Source organism: Martes martes (genome assembly GCF_963455335.1).
Source record: "Martes martes genome assembly, chromosome: 4".
NCBI classification, from domain to species: Eukaryota; Metazoa; Chordata; class Mammalia; order Carnivora; family Mustelidae; genus Martes; species Martes martes.
The window spans coordinates 138,343,579-138,366,582 of record NC_137891.1 but is presented as its reverse complement, the minus strand read 5'-3'; the positions used below and the strand labels follow the sequence as shown (position 1 = coordinate 138,366,582).

The 23,004-nt window shown below is 37.4% G+C and overlaps 1 protein-coding gene across 2 annotated transcripts in view; it reads left to right on the top strand.

Annotated features, from left to right (window-relative positions):
- Positions 1–23,004, top strand: part of LEPR (leptin receptor) — a gene marked incomplete at its 3' end in the record, with an annotated part of 84,039 nt that overhangs the window by 19,095 nt on the left and 41,940 nt on the right. For both annotated transcript variants that reach the window (XM_080801355.1, XM_080801356.1), the window contains exons 3-5: positions 4,662–4,991; positions 7,339–7,462; positions 22,700–22,908. In XM_080801355.1, the coding sequence (XP_080657481.1) occupies positions 4,662–4,991; positions 7,339–7,462; positions 22,700–22,908 (663 nt within the window). The remainder of the gene's footprint in view (positions 1–4,661; positions 4,992–7,338; positions 7,463–22,699; positions 22,909–23,004) is intronic.

Below are 23,004 nucleotides of genomic sequence, written 5' to 3'. Positions count from 1 at the left end.
GACATCTCATTTCAGTTTTATTTACTCGATTATTTGTGAGGTTGAGCACTGTTTATAGGCCATTTATATTTCTCATGCAAGTTTCTAAATCATGTACTTTGACCATTTTGTTGCTGGATTTTATCTTCGTACGTTTTCAGAATTTCTAAAATATCACTGATATTCAGCACTGTATTAGTCAGTGTTCTCCAGAGAAAGAACCAGGAGGATTTATAGAGCGAGATAAAGAGATTTATTATAAAGACCTGGCTCACAAGATGGTGGAGCTTGGGAAGTCCCATGACCTTTGGTTGGTCAGCTGGAGAGCCAGGAGAGCTGATGGGATATGTTCCATTCTGGATACTGGCAGGCTTGAGACCCAAGAAGAGCTGATGATCAGTTTGAGTCCAAAGGAAGGAAAAGACTGAAGTCAGTCAGGCAGCTAGATTTCCCTCTACTTCAGCCTTTTTGTTTTATTCAAGTTTCCAACTGATCTATAAGGCCCATCCATTTTTCCATGGTAGGGAGGGCAATCTGCTTTTCTCATTTTACTGATTCAGATGTTCAGTTCATCCACCACATCCTCACAGACACACCCAAACTGTTTGACCAAATGACTGAGCACCCTGTGGCCCTAGACAAGTTGACACATTACCTTAATCATCACAAGCCCTTAACCATTTATTATGTTTTGCAGATTTTTTCTTCCTGCCCACTGTTTGCTACTTTGTTTTCTTTTATAATACAGAAAATTTATTTATGTACACTAACATCCTTATACATGCATAGAAACATGATATGGTGACACTTGAATGTTTTAATTTAGTAAATGTAGCATTATTAGATTATAAATGTATAATATCAGAAGTTAGTGAAAACTAATTCTCTGTACCAAGAAGCAATTTACTTGGTAATAATATGTAAAATATATTGCTATGACACAAAATAATGGATTTATTCTTAAGTAGAAGGGAGATGCCATTTTAAATGCTATTTTACATTATAATTCCAGTAGACAATGACAAGTGTAATGTTATAAGGGGATATTGTCAAGTGATGGTGTTTATGTTGAACATTTCCATCTTGAATATCACCAGAAGAAGACTTAAATGTATACTAGTCTTCCTTCTATCCACTGCAGGAGTATCCTCAAGTGAAAGCTCACAGATAATTTTTTAATGTCATGATTTTAACTATTATAAATCATAGTATGCTTCTGTTTGAAATTAGTCACCCATTGCCAATGACTTTTTAAAAAAAATTTATTTATTTATTTGAGAGAGAGAGAGAGAGAGAGAGAGAAAGAACGTGAGTGGGAGAAGCAGACTCCCCGCTGAGCACCGAGCCCAAGGCCTGGGTCCATCCCAGGAGCTGGATCATGAATTAAGCGGAAAGCAGGCACTAGGAAATGGGCCACCCAGGGGCCCGCCCCACCAATCACTTTTTTTTCTTTTTTTAAGATTTTATTTATTTATTTGCCAGAGAGAGATCACAAGTAGGCAGAGAGGCAGGCAGAGACAGAGAGAGGAGGAAGCAGGCTCCCTGCCGAGCAGAGAGCCCGATGTGGTACTCGATCCCAGGTCCCTGAGATCATGACCTGAGCCCAAGGCAGAGGCTTAATCCACTGAGCCACCCAGGTGCCCATGACTTTTGAACATAGTATTCTCTGACTTGTTTCTTACTGCATTCTAGAGATATTTTGATTAAAAAAAAAAACAAACCAAAAAACTCAAATCATCTAATTTAGGCTGTGTTCCAAGTTTCTAAAAACTAAAGTCAGGCTGGGGCGCCTGGGTGCCTCAGTCAGTTAAACATCTGCCTTCAGCTCAGGTCATGATCCCAGAGTCATGGCATCAAGCCCTGCATCAGACTCCTTGCTGAGCAAGGAACCTGCTTCTCCCTCTCCGTCTACTGCTCCTCCTGCTTGTGCTCTTTCTCTGTCAAGTAAATAAATAAAATCTTTTAAAAAATTAAGGTCAAGCTTTTTTTTTTTTTTTTAACAAAACCCATTTTATCTGGCAACCATATTGGGAGCTTGTCCAGCTGTCCACCTGTGTGTTCTAAGCATCTCCTTGGCTGATCCAATCTGAAGGTGCTCTTCTAAGCTTCTCTCCAAGTTTTCTTCATGCATACTGTTCTTTCTTCTTATAGCCATGTATAGATTTATAGAAAATATGCATAATAACTCCACTGTTGACAGATTTCAGAAAACCTATATTACAAGGAACTATCAAAAAGTAACAACATACTCATTCTCTCCCCAATGAGAGAATTTACTAATTTTTATTAGGCTCCATTCAATGTGTTTCACATTGGCTTTCCAAAAGGTTTGTTGTTTGATGAAGTTTTATGAATCAGGAGAGTTCTTGGGATGTTGTTACCATGATAACATATGCCTTCAGATGCAAATTCTGGATTCCTGGCTGTTTAGGGCTCATCTGGAGGGAAAGAAGTATTATTTGCAAAAGAAGCGTGTAAAATAGAACCATCTTTTAATTAAACTGATTCAATAGTTGCTATGTCTATGACGTTTATTATTACATTTTAAATTTCAAATACTTCTTTGAGGATTTTAGACTCATTTCAGTTCAGCCAACTGAATATTCCATGTGCAGCTAGAAAATGTGCTTTTAGTTAATACCAACAAATATTCATAGTTTTGTAAAACCAAAGAAATAACCTATTTTTATTGACATGTGCTAATTTCAGAAACATGTTAGAAAGATGAAGTCCAAAGGAACACAGTTGTAATGAGGAGTCACTTTTGGTGATGTTATGATACCTAACTGTTATCAGTGTGGGCAAAATGTTAGTCATGTTGGTCACGTTCGCTTTAATTTTTGCATCTGATACCTTTTTATGTTAGTTCACTTTTATGGAAAAGTTTAGAAATCAAACTTTAACAGTCATTACCTATATATTATTTAGATATTTTTACATACATTACTTTAATAATTTAAAGCTTTTTTTGTGAACTGGTTTTTAAAAAAATTGTAATTTTCTTACATTTTTACATTTACCCTAATTCTTCAAAATTCTCATTCCATGCAAATCCATGCAAAATTCTCAGAATTCTCACTCTGCATTGGTTTGTATGTGAAGCAACACAGCTGTTGAATTATATGAGTATCTTGTAAAAGAAAGAATTATTGAGAATTAATTATTTTATTTTCAAACAATTACTGATTAAAAAAACAAGTACCACTCTTCAGAATTTTTTAAGTATGAGATTATATTATTCTTAATTTTTATATGTCTAAAAAGTGAGAATTGTCTTTAATCAGCAGTGGAATTTTCCTGTCTTTGTGCATTGATTCTTGGAGAGTGCATTAAAGACATGTCTTAGACAGTGTCATATATCTGAGGATCATGGGTAGATTCAAGAGATCATCCAGCTGTTCTGATGCTGAAGACAAACTCTTCTAAAAACACTCATAGTGCTAACATTTTGGTAATATTTTCTTTAAGAAATATTAAAACAACACTTTAATATTTGTTTATATAATTGCACATCCAGATATTTCCTACTTGTACTGGAAGCTCATTAGAATATTATTTTTAAGTGCTCAACATCACTTGGCATCAGGGAAACACAAATCAAAACCACAGGGAGATACCACCTCACACCAGTCAGGATGGCTAAAGTCAGGAAGCAACAGGTGTTGGCCAGGATGCGGAGAAAGGGGAACCTTCTTACATTGTTAGTGGGAATGCAAGCTGGTGCAGCCACTCTGGAAAACAGTATGGAGGTTCCTTAAGAAGTTGAAAATAGAGCTACCCTACGACCCAGCAATTGCGCTACTGAGTATTTACCCCAAAGATACAAATGTAGTGATCCGAAGGGGCACATGCACCCGAATGTTTATAGCAGCAATGTCCACAATAGCCAAACTATGGAAAGAGCCTAGATGTCCATCAGCAGATGAATGGATAAAGATGTGGTATATACATACAATGGAATATCAGTCATCAAAAAACACAAAATCTTGCCATTTTCAATGACATGGATGGAATTAGAGAGTATTATGCTAAACGAATTAAGTCAAACAGAGAAAGACAATTATCCTGTGATCTCACTGATATGAGGAATTTGAGAAACAAGACAGAGGATCATAAGGGAAAGGAGGGAAAAATGAAACAAGATGAAACCAGAGAGGGAGACAAACCATAAGAGACTCTTCATCTCAAGAAACAAACTGAGGGTTGGTGGAGTGGAGGAGAGTGGGAGGGATGGGGTGGCTGGGGATGGACACTGGGGAAGTATGTGCTATGGTGAGCACTACGAGTTGTGTAAGACTGATGAATCACAGACCTGTACCCCTGAACCAAATAATACATTATATGTTAATATAAAAAAAGAATAATTTTTAAAGAAAAAGTGAAATATTTAGCTATAATTTTTTTCATAGGCTAGATTAATCAGCATTTGAAAATGCTTCATTTGAAGTGTTTGAATTCAATTTTCAAAGCAATTTTCAGATTTCCAAGAAGAGGTGCTAAAGGGTGAAGTTATCTCAGTAAATTAATGTACCCTTCCAAGTATCACACATTGTATAATGGAAGCCCAGAGCTCTGCATTAGGCACAGACTGAGCTCTACGTGGTTTAATCTCAGGTATTTCCTATTTATGTCTTAATCAAAATGACGAATTGCTTTTCTGTGTGTCTTTAATATCCTAACAGAATTTATTTATTTGACAACTGCACTTAACTTGGCATATCCAATTACTCCCTGGAGATTTAAGCTGTCTTGCATGCCACCAAATACAACCTACGACTTCCTCTTGCCAACTGGAATCTCCAAGAACACTTCCAATCTGAACGAACATTATGAGGCAGTTGTCAAAGCTAAATTGAATTTGAGTACTACCTACTTTTCTAACTTATCTTCCAAAACAACTTTCTACTGTTGCTTTTGGAGCAAGGAAGATAAAAACTGTTCTGTACATGTAGACAACATTGACGGGAAGGACTTTGTTTCAACAGTGAATTCTTTAGTTTTTCAACAAATAGGTAAGTATATTAATGTTCCAAGCATTACCTATTAACTGTGTTTTTGTTTTTGTTTTTTTAAAGATTTTATTTATTTATTTGACACAGAGAGAGCATAAGCAGGCAGAGTGGCTGGCAAAGGGAGAGGAAGAAACAGGCTCCTGGAAGAGCAGGGAGCCGGATGTGGGGCTGGAGCTCGATGTGGGGCTCGATCCCAGGACCCTGGGATCATGACCGGAGCTGAAGGCAGTTGCTTAACCAAGCCATCCAGATGTTCCCCTAGTAACTGTTTTAAACAAAATGTTTTCCTTCTCTGAAACCTATATGAAGAAATGTAATATAGATGGGATTCTTATACATATCATCATTTTGTATTAGTAATAAAATTATGATTCATCATGTGAACAAACTAATGAACCCCAAATTATTTTATATTTTATAAAAATACAATGAGGGGACTCTTTTTTCCTATAAATCTATTACTTGCAATCTTCTAAATTTGCTTTAAAATAGAAAAAGCATTATTTTGTTGAATAGATAAAATATTCAAAATATTCAACTGTTGGGGGCACTTGGGTGGCTCAGTTGATTAAGTGTCTACCTTCAGCTCAGGTCATGATCTCAGGATCCTGGAATTGAGCTCCGCATTGGGCTCCTTGCTTAGTGGGGAGTCTGCTTCTCCACTCCCTCTGCCTTTCCCCAAACCCTGGTTTATGTTCTCTCTCTGTCTATCTCTAATAAATAAATAAAATCTTTTTAAAATATTCAACTGTTGAATTAGTTAAATTTTAAAACACTTATGAATAATGTTTGTTCAAGCAAGGAATCTCTCAGTAGCCAATTACATATTTTAAATCAAGGGGGTTTTGTTGTTTAAGTATAATGTATACTGAATGTAGCTAGTGTAATAATTCTGCATCTGAAAATCAAAACCACAAAGTTATTTCCAAGCCTTCTGGAAAAGCTAACAGAGCAGTGTCAATTAAATCAGTATACAGAGACCTATAGTATGAAAATAGAGGCACATATAAGTATAACACTCCTATAAAAGGTTAATCAGAATTTCTCAATGTCAACATTATTAACATTTTGGGCCAAGACAATTCTTGGTTACAGGGGGCTGTTATGTGCATTGTAGGATGTTTAGTAACATCCCTGGCTTCTGCCTATTAGATGCAAGTAGCTCCTTCCCCCAAACATATCTCCAAATACTGCCAGATGCCCCTGAGGGCCAAATTGTCCCTGGTTGAGTATCACTGATTAGATGGTAGAAACACTCCAGTTCATTGAAATCAGTGCAGGAGTAAGGACAAAGCATAAATATACAATAAAATCAGAGTTTTAAAACAAGTTAGTAGTAATAGCTCCTAGTGTCTCCAAATGAGTCAATGGCCATTAATTAATAAAATTCATTTAATTTTAAATAAGGCATATATATTTTTTTAATTCGTAGGGGAACTTAGCTATTCGGCAATTATTAAATATACCAAGAGTGAACTTAATAAGGCAGGGTCTTTGTGATGAGCTTTGATCAAAAAGTGTTAGTACTTTCTTCAGTTTTCAAGAGGAATGATTATGATGCTGTAGATTTAAATTTTACACACAAATAAAGCTTCCATAACCAGTCGCCTCTTAGTGAGTTTAACTAAAATTGGTAGGTTAAGTGGCGATTGCTGAGTATTTCAACAGGTGCTTCTATCAGGCATGCTGTTTACTTCGTAAGGGCTCAGCAGTGTTGTAAAATCCCAACCAGCTACAAATCCTTCAGGTTTGGGGAAATATGTTAGCGTTGTCTTGGGTTAGCCGTTATTTGTAGTTGTTGCTATTCTTGCTTTTTAAATTACAAATCACCAATAATTTATTACCAGGTGAGTTTTCCAGGGCACAGTGAAGTATATTTGCATCAGTTGTATTTGGGGCCTATGATATTACAATAACAAGAATTCAAGACATGAATCATGGTTCACATGTGAATCACTGTGCTTTTAGTGCTAAAGCAAACTCAGAAATACTGCTCCAATTTGCTCGTCCCTTGATATTGAATGCTTTTTTTTTCCTCTTCGAAAGTGAGCGTGAACTGAGCTAGGTGAGGTCTTTTGTCCTACTTAAGCAGTTGAAGATTTGGAAAAAAAAAAAAAAAAAAAAAGTTTGAGAATTTAACTCCGTTACTTTACCTAAAAGGAAACTTTTAGGTTTAGGGCCTAAGTGACTTAGGTAGATACATACCACTGGTTAGAGCCGGTTCTTTTTCTCTCAGAATAGGTAATGGAAGTTGTATCAGAACACTGGTAAATTTAATTTAGTTCTTCTCTTTCACTGAGTTGTTCCGAATGTTTTTCAGGTTTAATGTAGTTTATTTTTAATTCAGGTGCAAACTGGAACATACAGTGCTGGATGAAAGAGGACTTGAAATTATTCATCTGTTATATGGAGTCATTATTTAAGAATCCTTTCAAGACTTATGACCTTAAGGTCCATCTTTTATATGTTCTGTAAGTGCCAAATAAATTAATTTGGAGATTTCTACTATACAATTTTTTTTTAAATGCAAGAGCTTCCATATACAGAAGTGGATTACGAAAACTCTCCTCTCCCTACATTTCCTTTTGTATGTATGTCCATTTCTAGAGGGCAGTTTTATGTCTTTTTCATGCAATATTAATCTCTATTAGGTTTCCTCTTTGCTCCTCCTGTTGATTAAGGTAGCAAGACACAGCAATTATGGATGGGTGTATATTCTGCCAGAAGGATGAACTCAGTTCAGGGCTCTTAGATATTTGAGTGCAGGGGGAAAACTTGCTATACATTTCTTTGTCAAGCAGATCCTTTTCTCCTCTTTGATCATTTTATTAGCTTAGAAATGTAAGTGTTCAATATTTATTTGTGCAAGGTAGAGAGTCAAGATGGTGGTTTTAAATAGCTATACACTTATGATTCCTGCGAAGACATCATTCAAGTTTCCTAATAACTCCAGTGACAATACGTATCATTTCTAGATGAATTTTAGCTCTTTAAAAATTTTTCCTAATTTGTTCTTTTCTGTGACGCTTAAGGAGAAGGACACTAATTCCCTTCAGTTTTACAGTTTTGAGGGCATACCGTTGAGAGGCAATGTGCTAGAAACTGTCCATGTAAACATGAGTCAAGATAGGAAGTAGAATAGTGGTTGCCAGGGACTAGGGGTGGGGGTGATGGCGAGTTCCTGTTTAATGTACAGAATTTCAGTTTGGGAAGGTGAGAAGAGTTCTGAAGCTGGATGGTGGTGATGATTATCGGACAATGTGAATGTACTACTGTCACTGAACTGTACACTCAGAATGGAAAATTTTATGTTATGTATATTTTAAATAAAATAATTATATTAATTATATATTTAAAAATCATTTTAAGTTAAAATTTATTTTTTTAATTTAAATTCAGTTCACCAACATGTAGTATACCCTTATAAATTAAAATAATTAAAAGAGAAATTTAAAGATGTTTAAAAAAAAAAGAAGGGTTATGCTGTCTGTCTCAGAGGCATCACAGACTACTGTTGGGGCAGATTTGCACATGGCTTCAGTTGGAGTAGTTACTCTTGTATGTTGTTTAGGAATGTACGTGAAACCATGGGAGCACAAGATTGTTGCGGAAGCCGTAGGTGGGGATGGCTAGTGCAGCTGAATTCTAGATGACTCTGGAAGCCTGCTAGCCCCTGCTTCTTTGGGTAGTTCTCATTAGGGCCAACGTTCTGAATGGGACTGCCCGATTGGTGAGAAGGTGCCCCCAGCTGCCAGTGTTTGAGCTGTACAAAATGTTAGATTTTCCAGACAAATGCTGGGCAGCCAGGAAACCTAGATTCATGTTCACAACAGAGATGACTGCGCTATGGATCTCTAGAGGCGAACAAAGTAACGGGTTTTAAAGTGGGAAAGGTTGGAGTAGTAATTGGTGATGGACAGCCAAGGGTGGACATTAAAAGGACAGGAAAGAATGAGCTTGTTTCTAGTCTGTAGATTATGACCCATCAGGGAGAGAAAGGTTGAAGATATGGTGGAAGAGAATCCATTGAAGATCTATGACAGAGAGTGAGTATTTAAATAAGTAAGTTCCAGGAAGAGAGCACAGATGGAAGGTTGGCCTTAAAATGAAGGAGGCTCACTTCAACTTTGAGTAATGAGGAAAGAAAGGAAACCTTCTTTTGGTTGGAGATATATTTGAAGTTTAGAGCAGAAAATTTCCTACTTTTTTGAGCAAAATAGATTTTGGTTTAGAGAAAATAATTCCTTTGCAATGTAGCACATTCCTACGATGACCTAAATATTTTGGATGGTAATTAGAAACTCTCTGGGTGCTTATTCAAGAGAATTTCAAACATCATCAGCAGGGTAGGGCAGTGTGCTTGGTGTTAAAGCTCTGTGACTATCTGTAAGGATTTAAATTTTATTAGGTTTAGATTATATTTACATCTAGAGGTCTGCATTTTCAGAAAAAGATACATCTGAATATATCAGAATATTACAAAGTTGCATAACTTGGCTACAGCTATGAATTTTCATTTCACATCACTCAGCCAAGTAGTCACTGGTCTATTCATATAAATTGTCAGACCCAGGAAAATGAGAAAATTATGATAAATTAATAGATTTTTAACTTGCTCATATGATGGATTTAGCAGATTGTTTTGACCTGCTATTATTATTATTATTATTATTATTATTATTTTTAGAGATGGAGAGAGAGAAGTTGGAGGAGGGGCAGAGGGAGAGGGAGAGAGAGAATCTTAAACAGGCTCCCCACCCAGCACGGAGCCTGACTCAGGGCTCCCTCTCACAGCCCTGAGATCATGACCTGAGCTGAAATCTAGCGTCAGGTGCTTAACTGCCTGAGACACCCAGGCATCCTGAACTGCTTTTATTTTGAACTCAGGCTTCTAAAAATATCAGTACAGGAAAACTTATCATAATTGCATGCAGTTTGAGAAATATTGTGGGGTTGTGGCATTCCCCCTCCCACATTAATTGTTCTCTCCTAAATACAATTTGGTTAATATGTCCATTTTACCCATTGTTACATGCTGTTTCTGTCTTAAATTCTGTTGTGTGCATCTTTGGGCACTATATCTCCAAATAATTTAAATAAGACTTTTCAGATTAGGAGGAAGAGATAGTCAGTATAATGAACAAGACCTCCATGGGAGGGAAAATCCGTAAGGGTGGTTTCTGTAAGAAGAGATTTTAAATCGAAATCCCTTTCTCCAGACATTAGAGAATCCTTGGAAGAAATCTTTCAAATGCTTCTATGTGTAAATAAGTATGTTTCTTAAAGGAACTAAAACCTAATGTTTATAACGGGTTTAAAGCCCTATAAATATGTCCCTTAAGAGAAAGCATTGTTTGAGCTCAGATATTAATGTTTGTAGAGAATCCAAAGGAGAGATACCATAGAAATGTGCTATTTTGGAACTGCTTTAGGACATTTTATCTTTGAGATGGAAGAGAAATCCTTTTCTTCCTTCATGAGATGTCCACTGTGTACACCAGCCACTGAGCTGAGTGTGGGCAACCACGCTGAACAGCTCAGACACACCCCTTACCCTCCTGGAGCTAACAGTGAAGATGAGGAACATAACAAAGTTTGAAAACACTGGTGAAATAAACACAGGGACTTGTGAAAACACATAGAGACAGGCACTAGAAGTATTTGACTGGATTACGAGGGGGACACAGGATGAACCAGGTAGAGTGAGGAGCATTTGCAAGTTCACATCTGGTCATTTGAGGACATGAAAAGGTAAGTATGGTTGTGTTATCAAGTTGGGGAATGGTGAGAAATGGAGGTGGATCAATAAGGGTCATCCAAAGAGTTTGGGCTTCTGTAACTGCTAACACCTAGTTTACTCTGTCTCTTTACTATTCCCTATCAGCATTCCTGGTGATTTCCATGTCCATATGGATGACCTTCAACTTCTTAAAGGCTTTACTTTCCCTATTCTTGCTTCTCCACCCCATCTAGTTCACCCATTCTTGTGGACTTGCTCCAGACCTTGCCATTACTGGTAACCGTGCTCTGTTTGTATTTCAGTCTCAAGCACCTCATTCTCTGACCATCTCCTCCTCCTCCTCCTCACCTTAGGCTTCTTCCCTCTATTGCCTCAATGTCTGGAATAATTCTCCATGTTTCTTGGCTCTGCCTTCTGAATTTCTTTTTCTCCCTTTTCTTCTGTACATCTCCGCAGTGGGGGAATTTTCTCAGAACAATTTTGGGAATCCAGTGGCTTTGTTTAATTTTGTACCCTTTCAGTTTGAGCTAGGAGTGTTTCTGCTACCTGCTCTCTCACGGGAGCCACACAGCCTCCTGTGACTCTCACTGTGATTCACCCCATTAGGTAAAAGCCCACAGGTCTCTTAGAGATAAGCCCTCCTCTGCCTTCTCTTTGATCTTTGCTTGAAAGCCATGTCCTAGCAGCGACATCTATGCCATCTAGAGAGACTAGGTATCTCGCAGCTCTCATCTTGGTTTCTTTTGTTTAACAGCCTTTGCTCAAAATATCTCTCTCCTCTTGTGGCAAGAAGAAGCCAAGAGGCACCTTCAAACACCTCCTTGGCAATTTCCTGCAGCAGATCACCCAGTTCAGGAGGCACATGCTGTGTATAGCTTGCTTTCTGCCCCTACATAAGATTCTCTTTCCTCCAGTTTCCAGTCTACATTCTTCACTTTCTTTTGTACCCTCACTGGCAGTGTCCTCAAACTCCACATTTCCACTCACAGTCTATTCAAGGCAATTTAGGATTTCTTTAGCCTGTGTCTCCAAATTGTTCCAGCCTCTGTCTGTCACCTGGTTCTAAAGCCACTCCCACATTTTTAGGTGTTATTGTATGGCATCATCCCATTTCCATGTACCAATACCTGTCTTGGTTATCTGTGCTATATAATAAGCTACCCCAAGTTTAGTGGCTTAACACAACAATCATTCAGCATTTCACAGGCCCTGTGGTTTAGGAATCCAGGCACTGCTTAGCTGGGGACACATGCCTCAAGGTCTTTCACAAGATTGCAGTGAAGATGTCACCCAGAACTGCAGTTATTTCAAGGCTTAAGTTCAGGAGGATCTGTTTCCCGGGCTTCCCGGTTCCTTATGGGCTATTGGACCGAGGGCCTTAGTTCCTACCAGGCTGGGGCTGGAGGTCTCCTTCCGTTCCTTGTCATGTGGATTTCTCCGTAGGTTACACTACAACATGGCAGCTGGCTTCCCTGAGAGAGAGCCAGAGACACTCCCTGATGACCTTGCTTTGGATTTTCAGCAGGAAAACCAGAGCTAGGGAGGTTCTCTTACAATTGCTTTTCTCACCAAAATCTACCAGCTTGCTCATATCAGTGCTCACACAACATCTTTCTCTTCTCTAATCATGGATGAGTTCTCTGTGTTCCAATCTCAAGTGAACCCTTTCTCATGTGTTTTGAGTCCCATCCCCTGTAGCTTACTCAAGGACTTTGCTCTTGTAGTTATCCCCTCTCTTCCTTGCATTATCAAGCTTTCTTCTCAGCTGATGACACACTGTAATAACTCCCATTTAAGACATAGATCACACATTCCATCAAGTCACCACCCCATTTCACTGCTTCCTTTAAAGAAAATCAAGTTTTAAAATATTTGAATATATTATATTTTCATAAGTTCCTTCTGGCCATGAGGGAGTAATACAGTCTGGGATTAGTCTTCTATCATAAACAATTAGAGAACTGGATAAAATGTAGGAAACATCTACTTCCAGATATGGGACAAAAGCAGAACAGAACTGTGATTTCTTTTTCTTTTTTTAAAATGATTTTATTTATTTATTTGAGAGAGAGAGAGAGTGAGTGAGCAGAGAGCCCAGTGTGGGGCTCAGTCCCAGAACCCTGAGATCATGACCTGAGCCAAAGGCAAACAGCCACCCAGGTGCCCCTGTGATTCCTGAGAAAAGGAAACAAAGTGAATCCTGAATTACTCAGGCTCTCTGGACTAAAGGCAATTTTCAGAACTTGGCACAGGTCTGGGAGACTCAAGTGGAGCCCAGTGATTTTGCTGGATCAAGGAGACAGAAGTAGGAGTTCAGAGAGCATAAGGAAGCTTGAATTTGTGAGGTAGAGTATTTGATGCAGGGGGTTACACAGAATTAGTACTGGGGTCCCCTTGACTGATGACAGATCTGCCCATGATGTTTGGTAAGAAACACTGAGTTGGGTAAGAAATACTAGGGAGAGAATAATCACCAGGAACTATAAACTATAAACTAAATAATCACCAGGAACTATAAACTAAATAATCACCGGGAACTATAAACTAAACAATTATCAAAAGTTATATAGGACCAAGAATAATTAAGTTTCCACCAAGCAGGTTGGTGAATATCAATGACATTAGAAACCCCATAATAGGCACATTCTAAAAGTGGGGCCAAATTAGCCCTAGAGTCAAGGTTACTCTCTCCCCAAAAGAACTTGAAAGAAAAAAGGTTCAAACTGGTGCCTAAATAACTTAACTGACTGCCAGAACAAATTCCAACATTGTTTAAAGCAAAACAATACAATCTAACACTAAATGTAATATTCATAATGTCTGACATCTAGTAAAAAAAATACTACACATATGAGGAACAGGAAAATGTAACCCCTAGCCAAGAGGAAAAGAAAAATCAGTCAATAGAAACAGATCCAGAAATGAAATAATAAAAGTAGCAGACAAGGATGACTATTATAGTGTTCCACATGCTCAAGGATATAAAGGAAAACATGAATATATTGAGAGAAATTGGCAATATAGGAAAGAACCAACTTCAATTTTTAGAGAAGATGAATGCATTATTTATAAAGTAAATAAAAGTGCTCCCTACTAACTGGGACATTTTAGGGCTAGTGTTATTCAGTCAAGAAACATTTGGTGTGGGGCACCTGGGTGGCTTAGTGGGTTAAAGCCTCTGCCTTCGGCTCAGGTCATGATCCATGGGTCCTGGGATCAAGCCCTGCATCGGGATCTCTGCTCAGCAGGGAGTCTGCTTCCCCCCATCTCTCTGCCTGCCTCTCTGCCTACTTGTGATCTCTGTCAAATAAATAAATAAAATCTTAAAAAAAAAAAAAAAAGAAAGAAACATTTGGTGTGTATAGGCTACAGTGCTGGGCTCTGTGAGAAGTACACTTCCCATTCCCTTCCTTCCTTTGTTTCTTTCCTTCCTTCCTGTCAAGATGAACTCATGGATTCTTCTATTTTATGGGCTATAATCAGTTACTATCATTTTTTATTTTATTGCTCAAATTGCCCCATATTTGGCCATTGGGAAATTATTCAGGTTGGTTTCTGTGTCCTTTTGATGTGTCTCATATTCTCATATTTTTTTCTTTTTTTCTTTTTTGAGGACTTCCTTCCTCTCCAGTATTATAAGACATTTCAAGTTGGTTTTATACTTTTCTTGCTTTAAAACTGTAATCAGCCATTTCTCCAAGGAGCCCAGATTCCTTTTTATTGGAGAATGGTATTTACAAAGCAGTATCTGGGAGCTAGATTCTCATGTTACTTGGGGGGCCTTGTTTCTGGGCCCTCTCAGCTACAGAGCTAGTTACATGTATGTGTATCCACAATACACACACAATGTGTATCTATAATAGGCACAAATTTGTATTTCTCTATTTCTGTATACACATATATTAAAAGCATGTATTCATACTAATATCACCCATTTTTAAAAAGATTTATATATTTAGAGAGAGAGTGAGCAAGTCAGGGGGTGGCAGAAGGAGAGAGAGAGAGATAATCTCAAGCAGACTCCTTGCTGAATATGGAGCCTAACCCAGGACCTCATCTCAGGACTTTGACATCATGACCTGAGTCAAAACCAAAAGTCTGATGCTTAACCAACTGAGCCATGTAGGCACCCACAGTATCTCCCATTTTAGTCCCAAACCATAGGATCCATTCTGGCCTTCCTTTTCCTGTCTTCCTTCCCTCCCCCTCCCTCCCCTCTCCCTCCACTTCCCTTCCCTTCCTCTTTCCCATCCTCCCACCCTTCCCTCTTTCTTTTTTCTCCAGCAATAAAAAAACTGCCTTCCCTTTCCCACCATATCAAACCCATTTGCTTTGTCCTAGAACATGTGTAAAGTAATTTTGGAATTGCTAACCTATACCACTGTGAAAAACAAGCATACTAACTAGAGTACAATATTTGTTTCCACTCATTTTACCTTTGCTAAGGCTAAAGGTTTCATGGTCCAAATACCGTGTTCCAAAGGTAATTAGGATTTCTCCCAATGTGGTTATACTGTTAACTTGATATGCATTAAGGTTCATTTGTTTTTATTTGCAGTCTTTTTTTTTTTTTCTTTCTCCCTTTCATCCTTGTTGATTTTCCATTTGTTTGGTAATATCTTACATCTGAAGAGTACTTCTTGTTTTACAAAATGCTTCTTAAACTTGTCTCCTTGATGACATTTATCTAGGCCATTACTTCTTATTTGGGCCTGATTCATGAGATCTGGGGTGGAGCCAGTAATTTGCATATTTTTAAAATATTTTATTTATTTATTTGTCAGAGAGAGAGAGAGAGAGAGAGAGAGAGAGAGAGAGAACAAGCAGGAGGGGAGCAGCAGGCAGAGGGAGAAGCAGGGAGCCTGATGCTGGGCTTGATCGCAGGACCCTGGAATCGTGACCTGAGCCAAAGACAGCTGCTTAACCTACTGAGCCACCCAGGCACCCCAGTTATTTGCATTTTTATCAAGTTTCGGAGGATGCTGATGCTACTGGTTTGGGGATAACTCTTTGAGAACCAATCTATGGCTCTTATTGAAAACAGATTGCTTAGCCCCAGACCTACTGAATTCTTCATGGAGGGTCTAGGAATCTATTTTTAACAAGGTTCCAGGTGATTCTGATGAGACTAGTTTGGGGATACTAATTTGGGTTTTGAAATTTGGGGGGATTCGCAAAGTAGATTTTTGGGGTAACATCCATATAAATTACCAGTCTGAGATAAAATAAGTGACTTGATTAAATTATATACAAAACTAATACTGTTTTCAACAATTCCCACTTATTCATTTGTCCACCATGGTTTGCTCTCAGTTTATGTCACAGTTAGGAATTGGGTGGTGCCCATTTGATGTTATTCCTGTAATAGCTTGGTGCAGATCTTTGCTTAGAGAAGTTTGAATATATTCATAGAAAAGTAATCCTGGGAACAAACAATATGACCAAAGATCAGAGGATAGACTGTGCTCTCTCTATAGATCACTGTGTCTATCAAAAATGTAATTTCAGTACTAAATAATATATCTAACTTCTGAGTAGAAAAGTTGCCCAAATGGTAAAATTTTCAAGGAAGCCAAATTTAAAATTTGAGAAATGTTTTGTTTTGTTTTGTTTTGTGTAACTATTTTCACTTCTAAGTAAAGTTTGCTCACTTACAGAGAGATTAAATAGTGGTACTGAATGTGTGTGTGTGTGTGTGTGTGTGTGTGTGTGTGTGTGTGTTGGCAAGGCATAAGATACTTGGCTGCATAAAAATTTGTGAAGGATTTCAGAAATCCTTACCTTTCGGTTATTTTAAACCAATGTATCTCCTTTCTTATTTAAAAAATTTGATAATCATTTTAATCCTTACACTTTAAAATGATCAAAATTTAGAGTGCTGTTTGATGTTCACAAATACTTCAGACTTCTTTTAGAAGGTAAAGGAAGGTCTGATCCTGACTTTGATAAGTTACAAGGTCCATGTATTCCAGTTTCACACAAAGTTTGCAAAGTTTATGCTCTCATAAATATGAGAAATATCTCATGTTTTCCTCAAGGAATAATCCTTGAAATAATAATAATTATGCAATTATTACATAATTATATAATCCTCTAATTCTTAAAAGTTCTGATGTATGGAAATGTTAAGATGGTTCAGATTATAATTATTTTTTGGTCGTGAGCACTGGTGTATTAATCCCGTAAATAAAATAATAAAGTGGCTACAGTAACAGGGAAATTTATCTTGTGATAATAAGACATCTTGGGTGGCATGCCTGGGTGGCTCAGTCTGTTAAACATCTGCCTTTGGCTCAGGTTATGATCCCAGGGTTCTGGGATCGAGCCCCATATCAGGCTCCTTCCTCCATGGGGAGCCTGCTTCTCCCCTCTCCCTGCCACTCCCCCTTCCTGGGTTCTCTCTGTCAAATAAAGAGATGAAATCTTAAAAAAAAAAAAAAAAGAAAGAAAGAAAAAGAGATAGACATCTTGGATGTAATGAAATGAGCAAGGAACACTGAAGCGCAAGACTTCAGACAAGTTTCAGGTCCACATTGTCTCTGAGCCTCTCTTACTTATAAAGTAGGTGATATTAGTTCCCTCATAAGGTAGTTTGAAAATTAAATTAGTGATTTGCAAGGTGTTTGTGTAAATTGTAAATATGCTATACAAGTAAATGTGATGTTATATTTAATGTGGATTTTCTATTTTTGTGTCCTTTGTCCATCAAATTCCCACCAGTAGGGAGTACAAAATGTTTCTGGCCAATAGCCAGAATAGCAAATAGCTTGGGCCAAATAGCAAATATTTCAGACTTTGCAGGCCATATAGTCTTTTTTCCAAACTTGTAGTCATAGTTAATATGTATAAATGAATAAGCATGACTATGTTTATGGACACGGAAATTTGAATTTTATGCAATTTTCATGTATCATGGGATATTCTTCCTCTTTTTCTTTTCTTTTTTTTTTAACTGTTTGAAAATGTAGGAAACCATTCTTAGCTCACAGGCTGTACAAAAACAGGTGTATTTGGCCTGTGGGATATAGTTTCCTCACTCCTGTGTAGAACATTTGGAAATTAGTTTTAGATTGATTTTTAGAGTTTCATAATGGGATTGTCTGTTGGAGTGGTATGGGAAATTTCAGAATGGAGATGCCTTAAAAAAATCACAACTAATGAATTATTAAAATAAACATATATATGGTCATTATTATAGATATACAGTAATATATTTTATGTATATTGATATTATAAAGAAATTAACAATGAAATTGATTAAATAGAACACACAACAGTGAAGTGATAGAGAAACCAGATAGTTAATCTAATTGGTAATCAGCCCAATTCTACAAATATCTACTCTATTTAGAAAATATGGCATTGGCAAGACTATCTACAGTAAGACAGTGTAATTCTAACTTTTCTTTTTGTTTTAAAAAAGAAAAATATCACTAGAATTTTCTGTCCTTTAAAAAGCATTAGTGAAGAATGTATGCCTTATTTTCTGTTTACTTCTATTTTTGCTGTAAACTTTGGGAGTTCTTCAAAGCATAGTACTGTGCAAGCATATTTCTAACATAAAATACCACAATTTATTCAATTTGTTCCATACCCTTTTCATAAAAGCTTTTATTTTAATATTTGAAAAATACCTAAAAGGCATAATATGATTTTTTTAAAAAATGACATATCATTGGCTTTGTTTAAAGGTTTAGATAAAACTGAAAGTGCTAAGTCATTCCAATTCTAATTCAAAATGGTATTTTATGGGTGTATAGCACTTTAAAGTTTTCAAAAATACTTTTATGTAATCATCTTTGATTACAACAACCTTGTAAAGGGAGGTGGTACAGGCATTTTCTCTGTTTTACTGATTATGGAAACTGAACCTCATAAAGAAGAATGTACCTGTCTATAGTCTTATGGCTCAGAAGCCAATGGAAGGACTTGATTTTAGGTCTTGGTGTTAATTTAGGGTGCTTCCTACAATAATATTACCCTGACACAACGTCCAGTAGACTGCTTTGCACACTAAAAGGCCTGTAACTGTTGTTTCTTGATTGATTTCTTTTGGGACTAAAGTAATGTTGAAGTCTATCTCAGAAGACTCGAAAATCTATCAGAATTCACACTTACTACTGGTGGTATATGTGTGAAAGATTCGGGTCCATTTTGTTCACGTTGTACTTATATGTGAATTCTCGGGGATATGCTAGTTAGCAGAGTTTCTAGAACAGTGCATTCTCGTTAGTATATTTAGCACTTACAGTTTTTTCTCTGCAAAAGGACTGTGAGAATTCTGAAAGCAGTGATCCTATCTACATATTAATACTCTCTTCCTCTCCCCAAGTTCTTTAAAAAAAAAAAAAAAACCAAAACAGAGTGGTTTAGGTAGAAGGCAGCAGGTGTTTATGGACTATTGGGGTGGCTCAAGCAAGACAGGGAAATGTTAGTTACCGCTGTCCCACCCATAATTGCCCCCAATGCAGTAAGTCTTCTTATTTGCAGCTAGGCTTAGACTCTCCAGGCAACCAGACAGATGAAAAAACACAGCACTAATAAATCGGAAATAACAACTCTGTGTCTTGGTTGCATACTATTATTCTCTGTGCCTTGAGTTACGTAACTCAACCCAGCTAGTTACAGGCCGTCACCCACTTACAATGGTTTGATTTATGATTTAATGGTGTGAAAGCAATACTCATTCAGTACAGTTTTGAATTTTGATCGTTTCCCAGACTAGTAATATATGGTAGGATGGATACTCCCTCGTGATGCTGGGCAGTGACAATTCCCTGTCGGCCATGTGACCATGGGGGTGAAGAGCTGATACACTTCGACTATCCTCTCTCTCTCTTTTTTTTAAATTCTGGGTATGATATTCAGTAAATTCCATGAGATGTTCAATATTTTATTATAAAATAGGTTTTGTGTTCAATGATTTTGCCCACCTGTAGGCCAGTGTAAGTGTTCTGAACATGTTTAAAGTAGGCTAAGCTAAGCTATGGCATTTGATAGGTTAGGCGTATTAACTACATTTCAACTTAGGCTATCTCTAATTTATGATGAGTTTATCAGGAGGTAACCCAACATAACTCAAGGAAAAACTACAATGACTTTTTTTTTTTTAAGATTTTATTTATTTATTTGAGAGCAAGAGAGAGCCCGAGCAGAGTGGGGGCATGTTGGGGGTGAGCAGAGAGGAAGAAGCAGGCTCCCCGCTGGGCTGGGAGCTGATGCAGGGCTTGATCCCAGGACTCTAAGATCATCACCTGAGTCAAAGGCAGAGACTTGACCGACTGAGCCACCCAGGCACCCCTGCAATTACTTTTTAAGGTTAGCTCATTCATTTGTAGGTTTATAGTGAGAGCCAAAGTATTGCTTATAAAGTTTTTCCTAAATTTTTTTTTTTTGGGTAAACAGCTTTATTGACATAAGGTAGACAATAAACTGTACATATTTACACAGTTTATTATATATTCAAAGCATAAATTTGAGAAGTTTTGCCATATGAAATTGCTCATAAAATCATCACCCTAATAAAGAAAACAAATATATTGCCAATCATGAAATTGCTTCCTGACCCTTTGTAACTCCACCCGCTGCCCCTGTCTGTGGTTCCTACCGTGCTCATTACCCTCTACTGTCCCCATGCAATGAATGACCTGCTTTCTGTTACTGCAGGTTACTTTGTATTTTTCTAGAATTTTTTTAAATGCAGTCCTATAGTACTTTTATCATGCTTTCATATAGCATGATAATTTTGAGACTTATTAATGTTGTGTGCATCTACTAGAAGTTCATTCCTTTCCATTGTGAAGTAGCATTCCATTATATGGATATACCACATTTTGTTTATCCATTCACCTGTGAATGGATGCTAGAGTTATTTACAGCTTTTGGCTATTACAAATAAAGCTGCTACAAGCTTCTCTGTTTATGTATGAGTCTCTGAGAGGACATATACTTTCATTTCTCTTGGATGACTACCTTGGATAGAATGTGTAAATCATATATAGGTGTAATTTTAACAACTTAAAAATTACTAAGCTGTTTTCCAAAGTTGTATCATTTTACATTCCCACCAGCAATGGATTAAAGCTCCAATTTCTTCACATCCTTATGATTATTTTAAAAAATTTTAGCCATTCTAATATGTGGATAGTGTTATCATTGTGGTTTTAATTTGCATTTCCTGAATAACGAATGACCTTGGGCTTCTTTTCACATGTTTATTTTCATTGATTTATCTTCTCTGGCTCAGTGCATGGTGAAATCTTTGCCTGTTTTTAATCGTATTGTTTGTTTTGTTATTGTTGAGTAATGTTCTTTATATCTTCTAGAGACAAGTCCTTTATCAGATAGATAATTGGGAAATACATTCTCTCCGTCTGTGGCTTGTCCTCTGATTGTTCCGTAGTGTCTTTCTTTCAAACAACAATTTTCAATCTTGATAGGAATCCAGCTTATCAATTTGTTCTTTTATGGATCATACTCCTGGTGTTGGATCTAAGGAAATGTTACCTTACTCAAGGTGACAAATTTTTGTCCTTGTGTTCTCTTCTAGAAGTTTTATAGCTTTAGGTTTTACATTCGAATTGATGATCCATTTTGAATTAATTTTTTAATCTGGTGTGAGTATGGATTGAAATTTGTTTTGTTTTGTTTTGCGTGTAGATATTCCATTGTTCCTTGTGACTTAATGAAAAGATTGCTCTTTCTCCACAGAACTGCTTTTGTACCTCTGTAGAAAGCTGGTTTTCCATATATATGTTGGTCTCTATTCTGTTCCATTAATCTATTTTTCTGTCTTTATGCTAGTACTCTGTTGGCTTGATTATTATGGCTCATTAGCTGTAACTCCTTGTTTTATTATTTTAGTGGTTGCTTTAGGATTTATAATATAGATTTTTAACTTATTACAATCTAACAGATGTACCTCTAACTAATATTGTACCACTTCGTGAATGTTATGAGAACATTAAAACTGCATACTTATGTCACAGCTCTCTCCCCCAAGCTGGGAGCCAGTGCCACATTATACTTCTACCTGTGTTATAAACCCTACACTACATGGCATTATTTTTGTTTTAAGCAGTCAGTAAATATTACCCTTTTAAAGTTCTTTTCTTTTTTAAAGATTTTATTTATTTATTTGAGAGAGACACAGAGACAGAGATAGCAAGAGAGAGCACTAGTGGGGAAGAGAGGGAGAAGCATGCTCCCCGCTGAGCAGGGAGCCCGATATGGGGCTCCATCCTGCGACACTGAGATCATGATCTGAGCCAAAGGCAGACGCTTACCCAACTGAGCCACCCAGGTGCCCCAGTTATTTTCATTTCTTTGTGTGGAATCGGATTTCCATCTGCTGTCATTTTCTTTTTGTCTGATGGACTTTCTTTGGCACCTTTTGTAACGCAGATCTGATGGTGACAAATTCTTTCAGCTTTGGTATGCCTGAGAAAAACCTTTATTTCATGTTTATTTTTATTTTTATTTTTTTTAAAGATTTTATTTATTTATTTGACAGACAGATCACAAGTAGGCAGAGAGGCAGGCAGAGAGAGAGGAGAAAGCAGGCTCTCCAGGGAGCAGAGAGCCGGATGCGGGGCTTGATCCCAGAACCCTGGGATCACGACCTGAGCCGAAGGCAGAGGCTTTAACCCACTGAGCCACCCAGGTGTCCCATTTCATGTTTATTTTGAAAGGTATTTTCTCTGGGTGTAGAGTTTTAGGATCACAGTGTTTCTTTCCTTTCAGTTCTTGACTGTTGCTTCTCTCTCTTCGTCCGGCTATTATTTCTAAGGCTAACCTGCTTGAACCCTTATTTTTGCGTCTCTGATATAATGTATCCTGTTTTTTCTAGATGCCATTTAAGCTGGATGTTCGGAACAGTTCACCTCGGTTTGGATTTTTGTCATATATTTTAGGTAAATCCAATCCTGTCGCATCTATGCTAATATTTAGCTCTTCCTTTGGCACATAGGCCTCAAGTGTTAGAAGAGTCACCTCCAGTCCCCCAGAAAAGCAGTTTTCAGATTGTCCAGTGCAACTGCAGTATTCACGACAGCTGTGAATGCCACGTGCCTGTACCAACAGCCAAACTCAACCACACTCTCCTTCTGTATCTGAAAATCACGTCTGGTGGAATAAATTTCCAGTCACCTCTAATGTCAGTTCAGCCCATAAATGTTGGTAAGTCACGCATAAAAAAAGGTATTATATCTAAACATCAGCCACACAAACAGGTTAAACATTGCTCACAGAAGTTTTCAGTAGCTTATCTTGCTT